We start from the raw sequence: 18,776 nt of genomic DNA, 5'->3' as shown, positions 1-18,776 counted from the left end.
GATTTGTAAAACTCAACTCACAAAGTATGACTATGGTGCTCTTAGAGGCTCAACAACTGACACATTTTGTACACAATAATATACAAAGTGTAACTTGAACTCTAGGTTTCTAAAATCGTTACCCAAAATAATTATTTGATGGTTGTATTGATATGAAACCAACCAACCATGGTATTATCAACCATTAACTTCGATGTTTTGTCAAGTAAATACTAAGTATAAACTCAGTCACATACAACAAGTTACTTTGTATTATTGTTCTATATAGCAAGTTCCCAATATACGAGGTAAATACCTACCTTTTATGAAATATGAAAAAGTAAATGTGTAATCAATGCTACTTATTTTGATTACTAAAGGACATAAAACACGGGTGTACTTAGATAAATAACACATTTTATTAATATTTGGAGAATCTATTTATTTATTATATGTATAGTCTTTCATTGAGAACAGTTCTTTTCCTGTTTAACAATTTACAAACATTCACACTTTACTTACTACACTGATTTTGTTGATTTTATAAACAATCGCTTGAGTTATGTACAATAATTTGATTTACTGATCTCAAAAATGTAATTATCAAAACTTCTTTTTGTGCATAGGTAATAAATACATAATTATTTATAGTTACAAACAGTTTTGTTGTTTCTGCAAATAACAATTGTACAATTCGCATGTTTTTAACGGAAAATAAATACCAATTTATTGACATAATATCGATTGATTACATAACTTAAAAATAGAAAACATAATGGAAATCCTTTATACGCGACACAACGTTAACGTATTATTTAGTTGGACTGCATAGCGTTTGTAATGATCTCCCTGGAGATGATGAGCCTCTGGATTTGTGACGTGCCTTCGTAGATCTGGTAAATCTTGGCGTCTCTCATCAGCTTCTCTACAGGGTACTCGGTGTTGAAACCATTGCCTCCGAAGATTTGCACAGCGTCAGCGGCCGCCTTGTTGGCGATCTCGGAGGCGTGGCATTTGGCTACCGAAGCGAGCACTGTGTTCCTCACACCTGCATCAAAAAACATTATTCAAACCTCTATTCCGACACATATATCAAATAAGTTTACATGAATTAGTATCATGGACACAAATTTTCTTGACATCTGATTTAATTTTGTATATCGCTTTGTGTTGCTTTAAAAAATACAAAGAACATTGAACTATAATGTATGCTTGCACAACTTGTCAGATCATACAGAACAAAGGAGTGAGGGACATGATATCTTATGATCGACATATAAATCCAAATACATAATTCAACATCACCATATTTACACATTTTGGCTGTGGCGACAAGGCCCGTATCTGAATGTGGTTTATAAATACCTTAACCTACTTATTGCTATTTGCTACTGGACTTAAAGGTGGAAACAGTTTGTCGCAGTTGCAAATAACCGCTATTGATCAAATATCGACTCGACTCGACACAGAATAAAAATAGTAGCGGATCTGGGTTAACTGTTGCACTGTGAGCTTTGTCAATTGAACTTTAAGTAGGCTGAATGGCGTTAAGGGAATTTCGATAGTTGTCTTTGCTGATAGACGATATTTATTTTATTTAACAGTCACATCCAATTACAGTACCTGACCATAAAATGAATAAAGTTTTTTTTTTATTTGATTACTATGCTATTCATTAATATTACACTTATTGGAAATGAACTAATGGATGTTCCTGATGATGATACCATAACAGAAGAATCCAAAACACGTTACCGTGGTCAGCCATCCAAGCGGCTTTCATCCAGGCGAGACGCGCGGTCTCCACGCCGATGGCCATGTCAGCCAACATGAAGGCGACGGCCTGGTGCCGGGCAATGGGCACGCCGAATGTCTTGCGCTCCAAAGCATACTTCGTGGCCTCAGTCAGAGCACGTTGGGCCAACCCAGTCGCACCAGCTGCTACCTGTATGGCAACGCATAGAATGTTTTGTCAAAGTGGTCCTAAGTTCAGCTAGCCTTCTCTTATTGCATTTTTTTACTATTAGCCGTCTTTGTTTTCTGCCCTCTATATTACTTATATTCTGATAGGTGTATGCTTTGTTTGTAAAGCAGGTTATATCAAAACCTGTAGGACTAATAGTTACAACTGTTACAATATTAAAAAAGAATATCAAAGTAAAATTAAGTCAACAAAAACATACAATAAAGTGCAATTAAATACGACCTAAACGTCTACTGTATTTTTCGAATGAATGCAGCTTATTAAATCAAATCAATAGGTATCAACAGTCAACATGCAATTACCAGAATGACACACCGCTGACATTCCGTAATTGGAACACTTGCCGAGCGTCTGTCATTAACTTCAGTGCCACGATCGATCCTTTATTTCTAGGAAAATTATTTATTCACTACTGTGAAGTTGTTACATAGTAGGGGCGATTAAAGAGGTGAGTTACCGGCGGGCGGGTCTTGTCGAAGGCACCCATGGCAATCTTGAAGCCAGCGCCCTCTTCAATGAGAACGTTTTCCTTGGGTACGCGAACGTCTTCAAACGTGATGCCGCGGGTGTCCGAAGCACGCTGACCCATGTTTTGTTCCTGCGCATACCAAAATTGATGTCAACATACTGTTTAGTGACAATTGCTTTCTTTGAAAATGCTATTTCTCTGTAAAAACAATCAAAGCATATAGCTTTGATTGCTTTGTAGAGCCTACTTTGCTTGTTGTGTTTTGCAACTCTGTTCTGTATTCTACAATGTTATTGTAATGATAGATGGTGTTTGAAACAACCACTGGTCTGTGATAACATCAGAAAGGGTTAATTCATATACATTTTTGAAGTAGTATTTATATTTATAAATCCCTACATAAATTATACTTTATGCAGTTATTAGCATTAATTAAAGTAAGCCAAGGTTGTTACAGATAAAAATAGCAATGGCTGGTACATGAGGATGGGAAGAGTCCAGATGGTGTCACCTTGGGCGGGTTATTGGCCACCCCAAGGCAGTGTACACAGTTGCAGGTAGGTGTGAACGTGTGGGCGATAATTAGAGATGGTGGGAAACGGTGGCGAGTGGTGTGGGACCATGTGGCCTTGCGCCATCCCATCCAGCAACTAGGTCAGGTGCTGTCACTGCGGCAGCGCGGACCTTCGAGCTAGCAAACCCAGTGACCTATTGGAACTATTGCTTAACCGCGTAGGGCAGCAATTTCGACATACGTTAGATGCTACCTAAGACATACCGACTGATATGTCACATAATTAGTGATGCTGCTCTTTAAGCGAATTGCAAATCATTGTCTTCAAGAATGCTTTTTTTATGTGTCGTGGGGGCGTTTGCAAACGTACAACAAGTTCACATACACATGACACCCAGACCCGAAGCAACAATTTGTGGATCACACAAAGGTTTGTCTCGTGCGAGAATCGAACCCGCTACCCGTTACAGGACAGCCTGTTGCCCAGCCACCGCGTCAACCGTGCAGTCAGGTTGCTCATAATACGTTAAATTGCAGATTTTTCCGTTCCTTTTTAAATATTTTCTATTATTATGTATGTATTTAATTACATAAGTATTCTTATAATATGTAATTCTCAATTGATATTTAGATAAATAAATCCCTTGTAAATGTTATTAATTAACCATGGATGGAAGTTAAAAATAAAAATCACAGACATTAGGAAACCGATTAAGAAACCATAAGAATAAATTAAAATTTGTCTTTCTAGGAATTCGAAAGCGATCCCGAAGTAAGAATTTTTTTTTTTTTTTTTTTTTTTAAATTGATGAGGAATTGAGCGACAGTTTCCTTAATTGTGGTGTTATTGATGTTAAATAGAATAGATATAAAAGTTTAGTATAGACCTTGCGTCCGGGGGTGACTCCGGGCCAATCCCTCTCCACGATGAAGCCGGTGAACGCCTTGCTAGCAGGGCACTTGGGGTCGGGGTTGGTTCGTGCCAGCACGAAATACCTGAATTCGTAACGTGCCTCATTTTAAATACTGCCAATAGAAAAACTTTATTTTTTATGCATCAAATCTGCATAACCTGACCTCGTACTGTTTCTCAATAACGTCTTTTGCATTGTACGAGTATAATAAGTTGCTGTGAAAGATAACAAATCTTGAGAGCTAGACATACCAGTTGGCTACCCCTCCGTTGGTGATCCACATTTTCTGTCCATTGATGATCCACTCGTCTCCTTTCTTCTCGGCCCTAGTTTTGACACCGGCCACATCAGATCCTGCGCCCGGTTCGGTGACACAATACGCCTGAATAATGAAACAATCATCAACCCTCTATCTTAGTCTGTACACATGTCAATGTCTCCAACTGCCCAGTCCCTGTCTTATACTTGAATACTGAGTTTGTTATTGCAAGTATCAATTTGCTCTTTTTTGCTTGCTCAACTTTATATTCCCACAGGGTGTATTAATATAGAAGATCATATTTTTTCAAAATATGACAGTATTTGTGCGCAATCGATTGCAAAAGCAATGAGTGGATCGATAGCTGTCATTATTAGAATGCGGTTGGTTACACGTAATTATTAGATTTTATATTCAGAGGGCTTAGAACGAGAGTGCGTTCGGCGCTCTGATTGGCCGGCGCGAATGAACCAACCAATCAGAGCGCCGAACGCACTTTCGTTTCGTTTCGCCGTACAATCGTACAATCTCGTACTAAAGGTACAGTTGTTACTTACAGCCACAATGGGTTCTTCAACGAGTCTGCCCAGGTACTTCTTCTGTTGTTCCTTGTTACCCGCGATAATAACAGGCATTTGCTGAAACATTAACGCATCGATATACCAAACCAATATAACTTCCTTGAACTATAATACAAGCAAGTAAAAAACATTTAAAAACAACAAACACTTCTACGTAAATGAGATGCCATAACGTATAGTTAGGAGTCTTTCATGGAGAACAAGGGCGATAAAGTTAAGCTAATGTTTACACAGAGTTAATAACAACATAAAAATGGATTTTCTTTACAAAACATTGCATATTATAGAAACATTAAGTACAATTTTACTTTACAAATAAATTATGGTTACCGTTCCATCACACCCGTTAATGTGTTAGTAATTAAAAATTAACTCAAAAAATTAATTAGCTTTGTAAGCGTAGTGGTCCTTTAAATGCTTGACAGTGAATTATGATTCTATTTGAAAATCTGTTAGCTTTATCGATATCACCACTACTTGCGAGTTTTCATGGAATAAACAGTAATTTAAACGCTGGTTACATGGGAAATAGAAGATATGAAGCTACAATCACACACATGCGGTTAGCTACGTAAATATATACGAGAGCGATATTGTTATGCCACAAGTAGTCGTGCATTATGCAAGCCAAGCAGGCCGCATGAGGCACTCACTCCAAGACCACTGGCTTCCATTGCTGTCATAATGCCAGTACATCCGAACGCCAGCTCCTCAGCTACCATACACCCATCAAAAACATCCATATTCATACCACCTGGAGGAACAACACTGCTGATAAGCTTAATGGGTTATGGAGACGAGATGGTTACAGGCCGCACGATGACGGATTTGTATTCGAAGGACATTTATAAGGCACATTAAGAAATAGATACATTAAGGACTTCATCGAGTATTATACCTCATAAACACTGGAAGGCTCAGGTTACCCTTTGTGGCTTAAGAAACACAGATTAACATAGCAATAGAAACATTGACTAAGCATACGTAAACATGTAAATATTTCATTTTTAACAAACATTCAGCACATTTAGACGACACTTCAAATATTTTCCATAAACCTGAGAAAAATACATATATATATATATAAACATTATACAAAGGGTCTGTTTATTTGTCCCATACAAACTTATACTCAGATATTTAAATGTCGTAAGTACCTATAATTTTAGATTGTGTATGAATGGTCATCACATCACGATAGATTTGGTACAATGCTTTCGAAATGCAGGAACAATGTACTTTCTTTCGGAATTGTTACGTGAATATAATAGGTAAATATGTACCTTTTATGAATATCGAATTGCATTGTGAGAACTTTTACCCGTAATTTTAGTTACTAAGTGGTCACTCCTGACCTTGATATATTCATGTGTAAAAATGTCCCTTTCATTAACTTGTACAAAAGTTTATTCATTTAATAATACGATACAAGGGTCGGGTATAACGAGCTGCTCTTTGTGAAAAACCGAAGCAGATTTACTTTGAGAATTACTGGGGTACTGGCACGATGTTGTGAACAAATTCAATACTTGCTACTTTCATTGTGTTGTGAGATTTGTATATGAGTAGTATTTTATAATAACCTGATGTTGATTCTATTTGAATGGTTTCGTACATAATAATATTCCCGTCTTTGTCTCATGCGAACCAACACTAAATATAATCTTCGAAGATAAACTACGATACCTACTTGAGTAACTTTATGAAAATTTTATTCGATTTATACTTTGAATTACTTTACATCTTTATAACAATAGCAACGCACCCATTTTATGCGTATTATATTCATGCACACATAAGCATTACGATCCGAATTTGAAGACGTTTTGTTAATATTGAGCTTTCCTAAAAGACGTTAATTTAAGATACATAAATACAAATACGCATATATATAAATCATAATCGATCAATACTTTTGTTAGAAAACTTTTATAGTAATCGATAAATGACAAAAGATAGTTTACTTTTAATATCGTTAATTTAAAGTTGAATAATTTTCTTTTAAAGCAACGTTGATGGCACCTCAGGTAGTTTTAAACTAACTGTTCAAACGAGACTCACTCCTAAGTTAGTGCTGTCAAGAGCGGTGTTAATTCCAGTGCATCCGAAGGCCATCTCTTCAGTTATGATACATTCATCCATAACCCCAAAGTTGCCAACGCCCCCTGAAATGCCTTTAGAAGTTAAGATAGCCAAAAATGTGTGTTGTATCTTTTTAAATTTTGAAAATTCCTTTTAAATACACCTGAACATTTATACGTATAGTCGTACATGATATAGCAGTCTTGATTTAATCTAATTGCGTTCATGGCAGTTGTCTCAGATATTACAGTTATGTATCTTCATTTTACTGCTTTTTTTTAGATTATCAATTCAATAAAGTATAATTTTTGGTAGGTTTTTATGGACTGGTCTTTTGCACATTACAAGCTACTCTGAAGCGACATTTTTTATACTGTATAATGTATAATTGTAGCGAGTTAAATGTGTAGGCGTGTATATTAAATGAAGTTAGAAATTAGAATCCTCAATATTAATATCCTTAATATGATTTTATTATTTCCAGATAACGTTCAGTTCCTAATATTTTATTGAGCACCGATGATTCGACAAATTGTCATTCAGTTGTGTACAATGTTCCCAATTAGGTACATATTATACTTAAATATAATATGAAAATCCGTTAGGTAGATTCGGATATGTGAGTTAGACAACAAACAGATAATATGAATAGACGGACATACAGGACATAATTATAGTTTTAGATCCCTTCCCTTACTTATTACATTTAGAGTACAGAATATACCGAGTCTCTAGTGTCAATATTATTGTTATATTTTCATGCATATCTTAATAACGTTATTTTGAAGTAACGTTGATGGCACCTCAGATAGATTGAGACTAGATCTGTTTAAGTACACTCACTCCTAAGTTAGTGCCTCCAACAGCAGTGGTAATTCCTGTGCATCCGAATGCCATCTCCTCGCCTACGATACACTCATCCAGAACCCCAAAGTTTCCAACGCCCCCTGAAATTTTTCTAGAAACTTAAACCTGTGTAACATTTTAATCTCATGTATTTTATGCTCACGGCTTTATAGCAATTAAGGCCATATTGTAACAAATATAGGGTCCATTTCAATTTGTAGTTTTTTGTCGATGATCAAGAGGCTAGTTCTACCATGGTGACATTGCTCTTGTTTCCAAAGTGTACTCACGTTGCACGAGGTCAATAATACGTTGTTGTATATGTTATATGTACCTATACTACACACACATGTAAGTATAATATCACAAAAAGTAAGTGTATAAAAATTACATCTTCGTAATTAAATTGTTGTGGATGCCTACAATAATTATTGGTTAATTAATGAGTAACAAATTTGGTACTTATTATTAAACGGATATATAATACACAGTAAGACTATTTATAAATTCTTTCCTTAATTGGTAGGTAGGTAATTCGGGAAGCTTCCCAGCTTAACTTGGCACAATAATGGTAAACTAAATGAAGTAATGATTGAAATGACTACTCTAAAGTTTTGAAATGAGAAATTTTGCCCAAACCATCAAAAAGGACAGTGTGAGTCCCCATGCTATCACCGTCGCAGTAAATGATTCACACATTACAGTAATTGCTTGCTTACTCCGACATCAGTAATAGTCAACGCCGCCATTATGCCTGAGCAACCAAACGCGAACTCTTCGCAAACCAGACTTCCTTCAAATACTCCTAAACCTAAACCCCCTGCAAAACGTCGTCGATGACGTATTAATTACTTTTACCAGAATTTTATTAAGAACACGAATGTTAGAAGCAGTTAATAAATAAGATAGTTCTTAGGTAGTTGGAATAAAAGCGGTATTCCATGAAAACTTCCTGCCCTAAAGCTAGTCTGTGCAAATATTCTGCAGGGTTCTTCACTTACACCTATGGAACTGGTAGAAATAGCAGCTTTGATGCCAGCGCAGCCGAACGCCAGTTCCTCGGCTATAAGACAACTGTCGATAGATCCTAGTCCCATACCTCCTAGAAGGTTTCATTAGTTTAGAAGTAATATTAGCTTAACCTGTCGTGTTAATTAATTAAACCTTTGATTCTAGTATATAACGCATTTTTCGTCAGTTACGTTACGTGTCTAATAACTTAGAGGGCAAGCCTAACATATTTCATCAACTAAATCAGATCACAAAATCACAAAATTATCAGTATAGTTAGATTAGATTTCTATTGTATTTGATAATTCTATTGTAGACTATCTTGACTTCACGTTGCAACTGTATAGTTTCGTTTAAGTATTGTATACCTAATTGTACATTTTAACGACTTTTTAATCAATCGCACAATTCATTTATTAGCTGTTAATATCGTGCTCGATTTATTACACTGGGTGTAATTTATTACGATTTTTTTTATTAGAATGATAGGCAATCGAATTATGTTTTAAAACTTTAATATTACTTATGTCTTAAAAATCTAATTAATAAAGTAACTAGGTAATCACAAACTATACGATAGTTCACTGTGAAACTGATTGAAAAAGATTAACTATTGATTTTTGCTCGTTCTTTTTCCACAGGATAGAATTAAATGTAATCGTTCAATTAAGTCATTCAATCAAATAGCAAATTAAACGCGATACCTGGGACATACACATATAATTAAAGGACCCGAGACACTATCATCCTTAAACATTTATTATTATTGTAACTTCAATCACTACGGTACTATTACTTTCAAATTTCTTTTGTAAATTCATCATTTTAAAAAAGTTTGTCGAGATTTGATTCAGTTACACAAATAAAGCAATTTTATTAGTTGAGACTAAATTCTAACTGTCAGACACAATAACCGAATACTGTCTCAAGGTGTGGCTATCAAACATAGACATTTTGATCTAAATCCATCTTTGGATACAGGTGGACTTTTGAAATTATTGAAAAATAGAGGTACTTCTTTATTTTTTTCTTTGTATAGAGGGAAATAATAATTATTATTTATGCAACTAATGTCAGAAATACTAACATCAGTTTTTGACACTAATTCTGTAATTATATGTAGACTTAAAGTCAGACTTTTTTTGTTATTTTGTCAGTCATCTTTAGTAGCCAAATCCACGGACATGCGTCAACAAAATTACTGCATTAAGATGGGTCATAAAGTATCACTGCGTTGTACTTATACAAGGTTAAAAGAACTACGAGTAAAAATAGTTAATTTCAACAATATATTTGCACTCGTCTTTTAATAAAGGGCTTGTAGAAATAGGATTATTTCTTTTGAGGTCCTAACAAAAGATATAAGTTCGATTGAATAACACCCTTTTGCATAAATATAGAACTATATCGTATTAATAGTGTAGGTAGTACTTAGTAGTTATATTTTCATATTGTCACTTTGATCTTTAATCTTTGAACATATTTGAGACGTAATATTTTAAAGAGTATTCTAAAATAGGTTGGAGGTTTATTCTATATTGAATTGCTAGGGTGTATCTTTGTAATCTTTTAAGAATAAAAAAGGCTGCAAGATGGGTACTTATGGAGTTACCCTGGAAAATATTGTATTGAACAGTATCACACCTGTTTAAGATATTCCCTACAAATAAACTTTTGGCCTAACTACTGCAATTTTATATCACGACATCATATTACACCGCAAACTACGTTAAATGTAGCCGTTAATTATATATTATTGTTTATATTTGAAATTAGTCCTATCAAATAATCCAAACCCTATATCGATCCAGATATTCTGGCATAAGATCCGAACTCAGACGTAAGACCTCTTATGTCTTCTTTCTATTTCACTCTACCTATTTTGTAAGATATTTAATTGATATTTAGTATACACGATATCATTACCGCAGTGTTCAGGGATGTGTCCGTTCATTAGACCGACTTCCCACGCCTTCTTTACGATGGGCCATGGGTACTCCCCAGTCTTGTCGTACTGGGCAGCTACTGGCACGATTTCTTCTCTGGTAAACTTGCGAGCCAAGTCTTGTAAGGCTTTCTGCTCCTCGCTCAGCTCTGTAAAGATAGATTTCTTTTATTGATAACGCACTATTCCTAGGTATTTTTGGTACTAAACAAAGAGGTTCGAATATTAAATCTTGGCCTTTTATGTTTTAGCATTATAATGGTATGTTGCTTTTAATTCGTTATAGGGGTAGAATACACCTACTTTTGATCAGTTGTTAGGTGGTGAACTTAATGTCATATGCGTATTAAGAAGAATTCGAGAGAAAACGAAAATTTTTTTGGTCTTCTCAATAATAGAATCCTATTAGAGTCGCCTTACTTAGCGGTTGTATTTGCCACCATTTAATGAACGAGTGGCCAGCTAATAATTCAAAATTCTTTTTTTCTTTTTCTGAACAGAAAAGTTATTAGGAACACTACGAGGCAATTTGTCAAAAACACATTTCTTTGCACGTTTTACCCCTTACCTAGTAATTTGTATAAATTAGAGTGTTTACTTACTGCTGTACCAACGCCGCCGTATAAACAACAGCTACATTAGAAAGTTTACTTAAATACTGCATTAGTGCATTCTATCGATTTCCTATTACAAGCCAGGGCCTAAGTGAGCACGAGGCGGCTGAATAAAATATGAGATCGAGACTTCTTGGCACCTGACAGATGTTGTTTGGTTATTGCAATGAAAATAGATGGCTTTGAAACATCGACGTGGAAATGGTTGGTCTGAATACATGATACCTACCCAAGAATAGTATTCTGCATTGTTACTTAACCAAAGCTATTTCTAATTCGCGATATGGATCGACCATCGACGAGCTCGTTTAATTAAGAATAGTTTTACAGGTGTAGCGGAACTTAGTTACATTTATTTGGTCTATGTATCTTTCACTAGGTTGACTTTGAGTTATGCTTAATGTGTTTTTAGGGCTCCATGGAACATAGAGCATGGAACTCCATTTATGGTGGTGAAACGGAGATTGGAAGTGCCACAACAGAGCATAGTAACATAAGTAATTATGTAATTACTTGCTAGCTATTGACTTTGGGAATGCCATATAGGTTTCGGTTTTGGGATTTGACTTACAATTATTATATTTCGCGAAGAATTTCAATGCCAATGTTATCTACTGAACAGACTAGAATATTATTATAGAGAAAGCGTGCAATTAGAGGTGCACTCTGTTTCCTCAATCTCAAGAACAGGATGGCAATGAGACACGAACGGAAAACGGTCATACGCAACAGCAAACACGTATTCTCTTAACTATTATACCTTAGCAAGTCGCATTAGCGTGATTCTCCGTTATTTATCTATTGAACTTTGAAATTCTTGTCGTATAAAATAACATTGAAATATCTGATAATAATTTGTCGATAACAGGGTGAATACTAAGCCCAATGGCTTCACGTGTGGCGCTAAATCCGGATAGTAGGTACTGCGACTCTTAGATAAATAAATATAATAAAAAGTGATAACAGCTCGTTAGGCATTACGTTTTATTGCAATAAAGGGCAGAAAGGACGTACGAGGTGGGTATTTTCTATCTGCATATAGGTATAGTAAAAACGAAGTGTTTATGATAATTTTTATTCAAAACAACCTTTCGCTATGAATAATAAATAAACGTTGACGCCAAGAATGAGCATGTGTAATGGACATTTTCTTTTTATACTTAGACTACCATGTAGCTGGAAATCGCGGTACAACTAAGTTGTAAAAGGTAGTACAGGTTTGTCATAATGTATGAAGATATATCTTACCAAAGCACATTCCAGTTGTAGGCAGGGGCTTGGCAGCCGCGACCGGCGCTGTTGTCGACAGCTTTCTGTAAATCGGCCTGGTGGCACGTATCACCTGGAACATTGCAAATTATAAGAATGAGTTTTAAGACCCACGCAAAGCCTCCATTTTGAAATGGTAGTTGTAGCAATAATTATCGGAGCTCTTTTTTTTCAAGAAACAGCTATGCCTAAAGAATGATATATGATAAGCATTTTGGAAATTGTATTAATACATGCTTGCATTTTGATTGCAGGTAAATTCTGATTATGCAATAGCATATAAATAGTTATAATTTTTTACTGTTAAGTAGATATGTACTAGTAGAAAGTGTTTTTGCTTACGGCTCTTTAATAAGTTATGTAGTTAAACATCGATAGTGTAGGTGCGGAAACATATTGGCAAAGGTTAATCCATTCGAGAAATAAGGTTAATTAGAAAATAGTCTGAACCGGCTTTCCAGTGACCTTTTTATAATGTTAATGTTATCATGATGCAGTATTGTGTTTTTACTCAAGTATGACCTAAGGAATAACTGGACTTAGCTACTACGCTTTCAAGTAAGCATAAATTAACATTTATGAATACCTCTTCGTCGTATTTCTTATAAACAAACATAGCAACAGCTTTTGTGATTCAAATGATAAGATTTTCCGGATGTTATGGAGATATTTTTGAGATTTGCGCATTTATTTCCTTATCGAGATCGCGTTTTTGACTTTTGTTAATATTAAAATTGTGTGATCACAATGAGCGTCGAATAATTGAGATGTTCTTTTAAACATCGATGATAACTAAGATTAGGCCGAAATACATAAAATAAAAACATTATTTCTGTAAATAGGTTATTGATACTTATTGACATCGGGGTACGATGTAGGGCCATTATTGAAATCGATCGTTCTGACTCTAATAACTGTGCTGCAACTAACTAGAGTGACATATGAGGCCACGTGCCATGTTCATTAAAGGTCTATATAAACGAAGGACAGTTTCGTGGTATTGACACACTTTGTCTTTACAAATAGGTCAATTGTAAACCATAATTGGTGGACTAGATAATGCACCTTCCGATAATAAAGAAATTAGGTTTAGCAACTTGAAATTGCAACTAGTCTAAGAGTTGCAATTTTCAGGCGTTTTTTTTTACCTGATTCTGCAATAGTTTTTGTATACGAGTCCTTTTGTCATGTACCCTGTTCCGTTCACCCTCTTCACTGCCGTTTTAAGTGACTATCATTAACATGATCATTAAAAGCCGGATCATCTAATTACAATAATTTACTTATCGTAACTTGTTTTGGTGTTATAACAACGTGATATGAACAGTTACTTATCAGTATATGCTTATTTATTGAAACTGCACCCAAAAAGCAATTGTAAGTTCCATGAAAAAAATGCTGATGCAGTCCTTCTGTAGGACTATCATCAATAAACTAGCTTACTAGTACTTTATATTTCTAAAAACCTCTTAGTTAAAACCTAATTAAATTTTTCCTTCATAATACACCTGTTTGCTAGTCATGGCATACATTGCCAAAATTTCAAAAAGATAATACACAAGATAATGAAATAGTTGTGGTCTCACATTTATTTAACAATCATTATGATAATATCAGTTTCCTTAAGTCGTTTCGTCTTGATATCAGTTGCCAGTCTAAAGTCCGTGCAATAACCGGTGTTCGTGGACTTTGATTGTCCTTATTACAATGTTTACACATTCGCTATACAAAGTCCAGATTCATTGAAAGAGGCACAATTTTCAATCAAGTTACCAATTATTTTATTTATATTCTTCCGTCATTAATGAGGTTCTATTGTCAATTCAAACATCACTTCTTATAAAAAAGAATGAAATACCGAAGAAAATTGATAGATATAAAAAACCGTAGTTTTTAGAAGCGCCGCAGTAGCAAGTTAAGTTTTCGTTTCGCTATTCTTTTTGGCACAGCTTTAGCTCATGAATAAATGGACATTCGCCAATTCAAGTCTTATCCAGAAGATAGACAAGTAGGTAAGTGTCAGGTTGATTTCGAAATATTGTTAGGTAATCCGCTTCCAACATAACATTAATCTCGAAATTTTTTAACAAAAGTAATACTGTATTAGAGTATTATTAAATATAAAATTTGCTATAATTCCAAAATTTTAGCAATAGGGAACCAAAACTTCCAGTCATCACTGTCTATGTAATATCAATATAATGTACAGCCAGCCAAATTATTTAGTAAAGGTAAATACAGATTAATCAGTACAGAATTAATCATTAGTCGGCTGCTGAGCCAACCAATGATTGCCAAAAATTTTACACAATTTAGTATAACCATAGCTGCTGTCTCTGTATTACTCTGAACTGAATCAGTCTTTGTTTTCTTACTTGCATTCCAAATAACTTGTAAGTCTGAGTATGGTTACTTGGTAGTGTAGTAGTGGTATAAAGTAGGTACTTGTGGTATAAGCACAGCTATTCAAGGATAAAATTTAATAATCTCAAGTAGTTATTTTTTACAAACAATAAAAATATGCAGGTTTTTGTAATCAGGTATAAATAATTGTATTTTTATTCATATTTTCAAAAAATTTTAGAAAATGTTTGTGCGCACAGCAAGTTGTTTTTGAGAATGCTATGAATTCTTTATATAATGTTGACACAAATAGTAGGTAGGACTTAAGTAGTTATTAATAGTGCTGACAATTTAAAACTATCCAAATATATGATAAAGAATCAACTATGAAACATAGGTAATATTCTTAGATTGATTACAACATTTTTTATTACACTATAAAGATGATAAAGTTAAATATAGGTATTACTTATATGAATATTACGATAAATACCAATAAAAGGGATTACTACTTAAATATTCTACATGTCACATGTCACTTTTGTTATGAGCTTATTTCTGAACTATCAGATTTTATGCTAATAAATTAACATAATGTGAATTGACATCTGACGTAGAATATTTTTTACGAAAATACTAATGTATCGTCATTGGCAATTATAGACATATTTTGCCTTGATAATATACCTACTCAAATAAAGGGGTGGTCGTTAATATTATCAGAGTACAAAGCTTATAATTTTATCTCTGAACGGTGTTAACATCAAGAGATAGTATGAAGTAATAGATAAGGATAATCATATACTTATATTTTTATTTTGGACTGCTTTAATAAAACAGCAATGGTCTTATACTAAATAATATAGCATTTAAATGCTATGTGAAATGTTTAACCTCTCAAGTGCTGCTGTATGAGACACATATTTGTCTCTATATCACCTAAAGGTTTGACTGGACGAGAAGGCCCGTGGCATCAAGCCACTGTACACCAATGTACATATTTTGGTCCATGAAGAGATGATAACTATACAAATATTAGGGGCACAATGTGTCTTGCTTAGATTTGCATTTCCTAGACCAGGGGTAAATAAATTTTAAACTTATTTTGTTATACAAAAATAACCATAAAATATTGAAGATTACTTGATATTATTCCAAAATGATGCATATACCAGAATAGTGGTAAATATTTTAATTCTTACTTCTTTATTCAATCTTTTGAATTAAATTCAAGTTTGAAGCAACAGAATCTGTGATGAGATAAAAGAAACCTTTTAATTAAGTACATTATTTTGCAGAATTTAGCACAAACAAATTAAATGTCAAAACCCATTGTATTTATCGTCTATTAACATAATTCTATTTACACAGAATGAGAATAAAAAAAGAAAATATCTAATTGGTTATATTTTTTTTTTCGCCCAGCATGGAATTGTAGCCACCACCAATGTGCTCTACACTTTATTCATGTCAAACCTCATAATAGTATAGATAGACAATCTTATATTTGTTTGAATTTAGAATGAATAGTAATTTTGAAATTAGAATTTAAAACAGCCATTATTGTTTAATTACAGAAAAAAACAATAAAAAGAAAAGTATTGTGAATATTAAAGAAGCCATTTACATGTCTGCAATCTTCATTATTACATCTAATTAGATTCTACTTAATTTTAAAATTTCTGTTTATATGTAGGTATTTGTAGTGTACCATAATCATGTAAGTAAGTTTCATTAAATAACATGTTTTTAAGATAGAGTAGAAAGTTATAAATACCGATATCTAGAGTACGTAATGTGACATGGTACAATGATCTTTGGACTTTGGACTGGCAAACTAAATAAGGATGGCATATATTTAACAAAAAAATCACATATCAACCTATAAGAATGATCAATTACGCCTATATTTATAAATAAAATAAATAAATTGTACATAAAATATAAATTAAACTTGATAAAAACACGTTATAATTAGAAAATTGACTTACTTGAGTTATCGGATTCATTGCGAGTTTGTTCCTTCAAGGTACGGGCACTAAAATTTTATAATTTTCGAAAATTATTTTTAGTTAGACTTTGATCTGCAGAAATTGTACTGTGCCCTTGTTATTCGTTAAACATGAAGACAAACAAACTCCTGCGCCGAGTCGACGTATGTGACACAGAACGTATATTTATACATAACGCGGAGTGACACGAATACAGATAACAAATATTTATAAGGGGCTTTGCATTTTGAATATTGGTCTTTTACGTAAGATGTTGTTTTTGTTTTATTTATTTTTACTATAGGTAATCAATTATGTATGGATTGTGTTTTAGATTATTCTGGCTTATTTAATTTGATAAATGATTTGAGTTGATTTTGTATGGATTTTTGCTGTTATCTTAAGGAAAAGTTTGGGTTTTATATCACTTGGTGAATTGCAAAATAACTCACTTATGTTCGGTGTAGATATCTAACATGTTGACAATTTTTGTTGTTTTTGTATTTTTGCATATTTTATAAGTAGTTAGGTAATTAGAAAATTAGTTACTTAATTATTAAACAGCCAAGGTGGCTCGTAGTTTAATGTAGGTACCACTAACTCTTGAATGTGATGGGTGTGGGTTCGAAACCTGTACCGATGTTATTGTTTTCAAAAAATATGTAGCCAATGCTACAGTTATTCATTTTAGTCACTTAGTGCCTAGTTTTAAGGAAACGCACAAGTGCGTCTCATGCGTCTGATTGCTACGTGGTGCTGCTTTAAGATATTTTTATGCAACGCTACATGTTTTGTGCTATTTCGGCAGTTACAGTGCATGGCTATTAATTGCTATGACTCTTGATTACGAGTTTTAACTTGTTTATAGGTGGATATGGCTATCAGCTGTCTTGTTAGATAAAGTGATTAGTCAGCGCTTTACATCAAAATCATTTGCAACTCCTGGCTTTACCTTAGTACAGATAACGGTAACCAAGTATGGTGGTTTATTTAATTGCGGGAGCTGAGACTCTTGGGAGAGTCATGCACAAATGGGCCGTCTCGACTGGACACAGAGATATCAGGGCCTTACAGAAAACCGGTGTACCTATAACATCGCGTTGCGTTGTATTTTGCCGTGTGAAGGAGGATATTGGGAGGTTCAATTCTCCCTCTTCTATTCCTTAATCGCCAAGTCCCCAATCCTCAGATCCATAACTCCCGGCGACGCACTTGTAACTCTTATCTTGTTGTGTGTATCCATAGAAGGCGCCGATTGCTTACAATGAAAATAGGTGATCGGTATCCTATAAAATATAGCAAGCAAAATTTTGATTAAAAACATCAAACATTGCAAAATAACACCTATACGTTACTACAGATCACTTTAAATTAGCTGGGAACGTTGTCATGTCTAAATCGGAGACACTGGTCGGACAAAAATATTTTCAATACAACTTGTACCTACCTATTTCGTTTGGAAAACAAAACAAGGGTTCTTGCTGTGTAATCTAAAGGCGACCATGAGACCACACTGTCAACAAAGAAAGTAACAATGGACCAACTCTCTCTCGACTACAATCGTAATAGTACAAATTGTTTTAAAATTGTGACCATAATAAACACATATTTAGAAGTTAGCTTCGTTAACTAAAAACACGATTTAAGTACTCACGTACATTAATGGAGAAAAGCTCTACTAGTTTCGAGTCACAGAAGGACTCATCATCATGAGCAGCGTGGGCAGACGAGGCGAGTTTGCACAGCCTACCTGGCGCGACGTCGCCGCCTTAATATCTCATAATAAATAGTTATTATAAGTAAGAATAAATAAACCAAACTTTCTAATATTATCCTACGCCGGAAAACTTGCAACAGTTGAATTCACAACACACTAAGCAAGTAGGTGCATGCCTAATTACATTGAAGGTGTAATAGTTACAATACACACGATATTGTTATCTTCACAATGGATGCTGCATGTTTTATAATTAAG

The 18,776-nt window shown here is 34.2% G+C and overlaps 1 protein-coding gene across 5 annotated transcripts; it reads right to left on the bottom strand.

The window, feature by feature from the left end:
* Nucleotides 1–395: 395 nt before the first annotated feature.
* On the bottom strand, nt 396–16,991 carry LOC118265626 (probable medium-chain specific acyl-CoA dehydrogenase, mitochondrial). Of its 5 annotated transcripts, none has more exons than XM_035578653.2 (10): nt 16,802–16,991; nt 12,447–12,540; nt 10,566–10,733; nt 8,630–8,730; nt 4,677–4,757; nt 4,112–4,242; nt 3,834–3,942; nt 2,421–2,561; nt 1,735–1,924; nt 396–1,027 (listed from the first exon to the last, which is right to left on the bottom strand). In XM_035578653.2, the coding sequence occupies exons 1-10, from the start codon at nt 16,817–16,819 to the stop codon at nt 795–797; spliced, it is 1,266 nt and encodes a 421-aa protein (XP_035434546.2). In that variant the 5' UTR covers nt 16,820–16,991; the 3' UTR covers nt 396–794. The 5 variants fall into 5 exon arrangements, with proteins under 5 accessions (XP_035434546.2, XP_035434553.1, XP_035434532.1 ...); XM_035578660.2 differs by lacking the exon at nt 8,630–8,730 and adding an exon at nt 8,348–8,448; XM_035578639.2 differs by lacking the exon at nt 8,630–8,730 and adding an exon at nt 7,626–7,729.
* Nucleotides 16,992–18,776: the final 1,785 nt, after the last annotated feature.

Source organism: Spodoptera frugiperda, chromosome 25, assembly GCF_023101765.2.
Source record: "Spodoptera frugiperda isolate SF20-4 chromosome 25, AGI-APGP_CSIRO_Sfru_2.0, whole genome shotgun sequence".
NCBI lineage: Eukaryota > Metazoa > Arthropoda > Insecta > Lepidoptera > Noctuidae > Spodoptera > Spodoptera frugiperda.
The sequence above is the reverse complement of the archived record's forward strand: the minus strand, read 5'-3'. Positions and strand labels throughout refer to the sequence as shown.

Bases quoted from the DNA above. Each gene is read 5' to 3' on its own strand.
- LOC118265626 (XM_035578639.2), bottom strand. The intron at 4,243-4,676 runs GTAAGTAACAAC...TTCATTATTCAG, and splicing joins TTGAAGAACCCATTGTGGCT to GCGTATTGTGTCACCGAACC. The intron at 1,028-1,734 runs GTAACGTGTTTT...TTTTTGATGCAG, and splicing joins CGCTTGGATGGCTGACCACG to GTGTGAGGAACACAGTGCTC.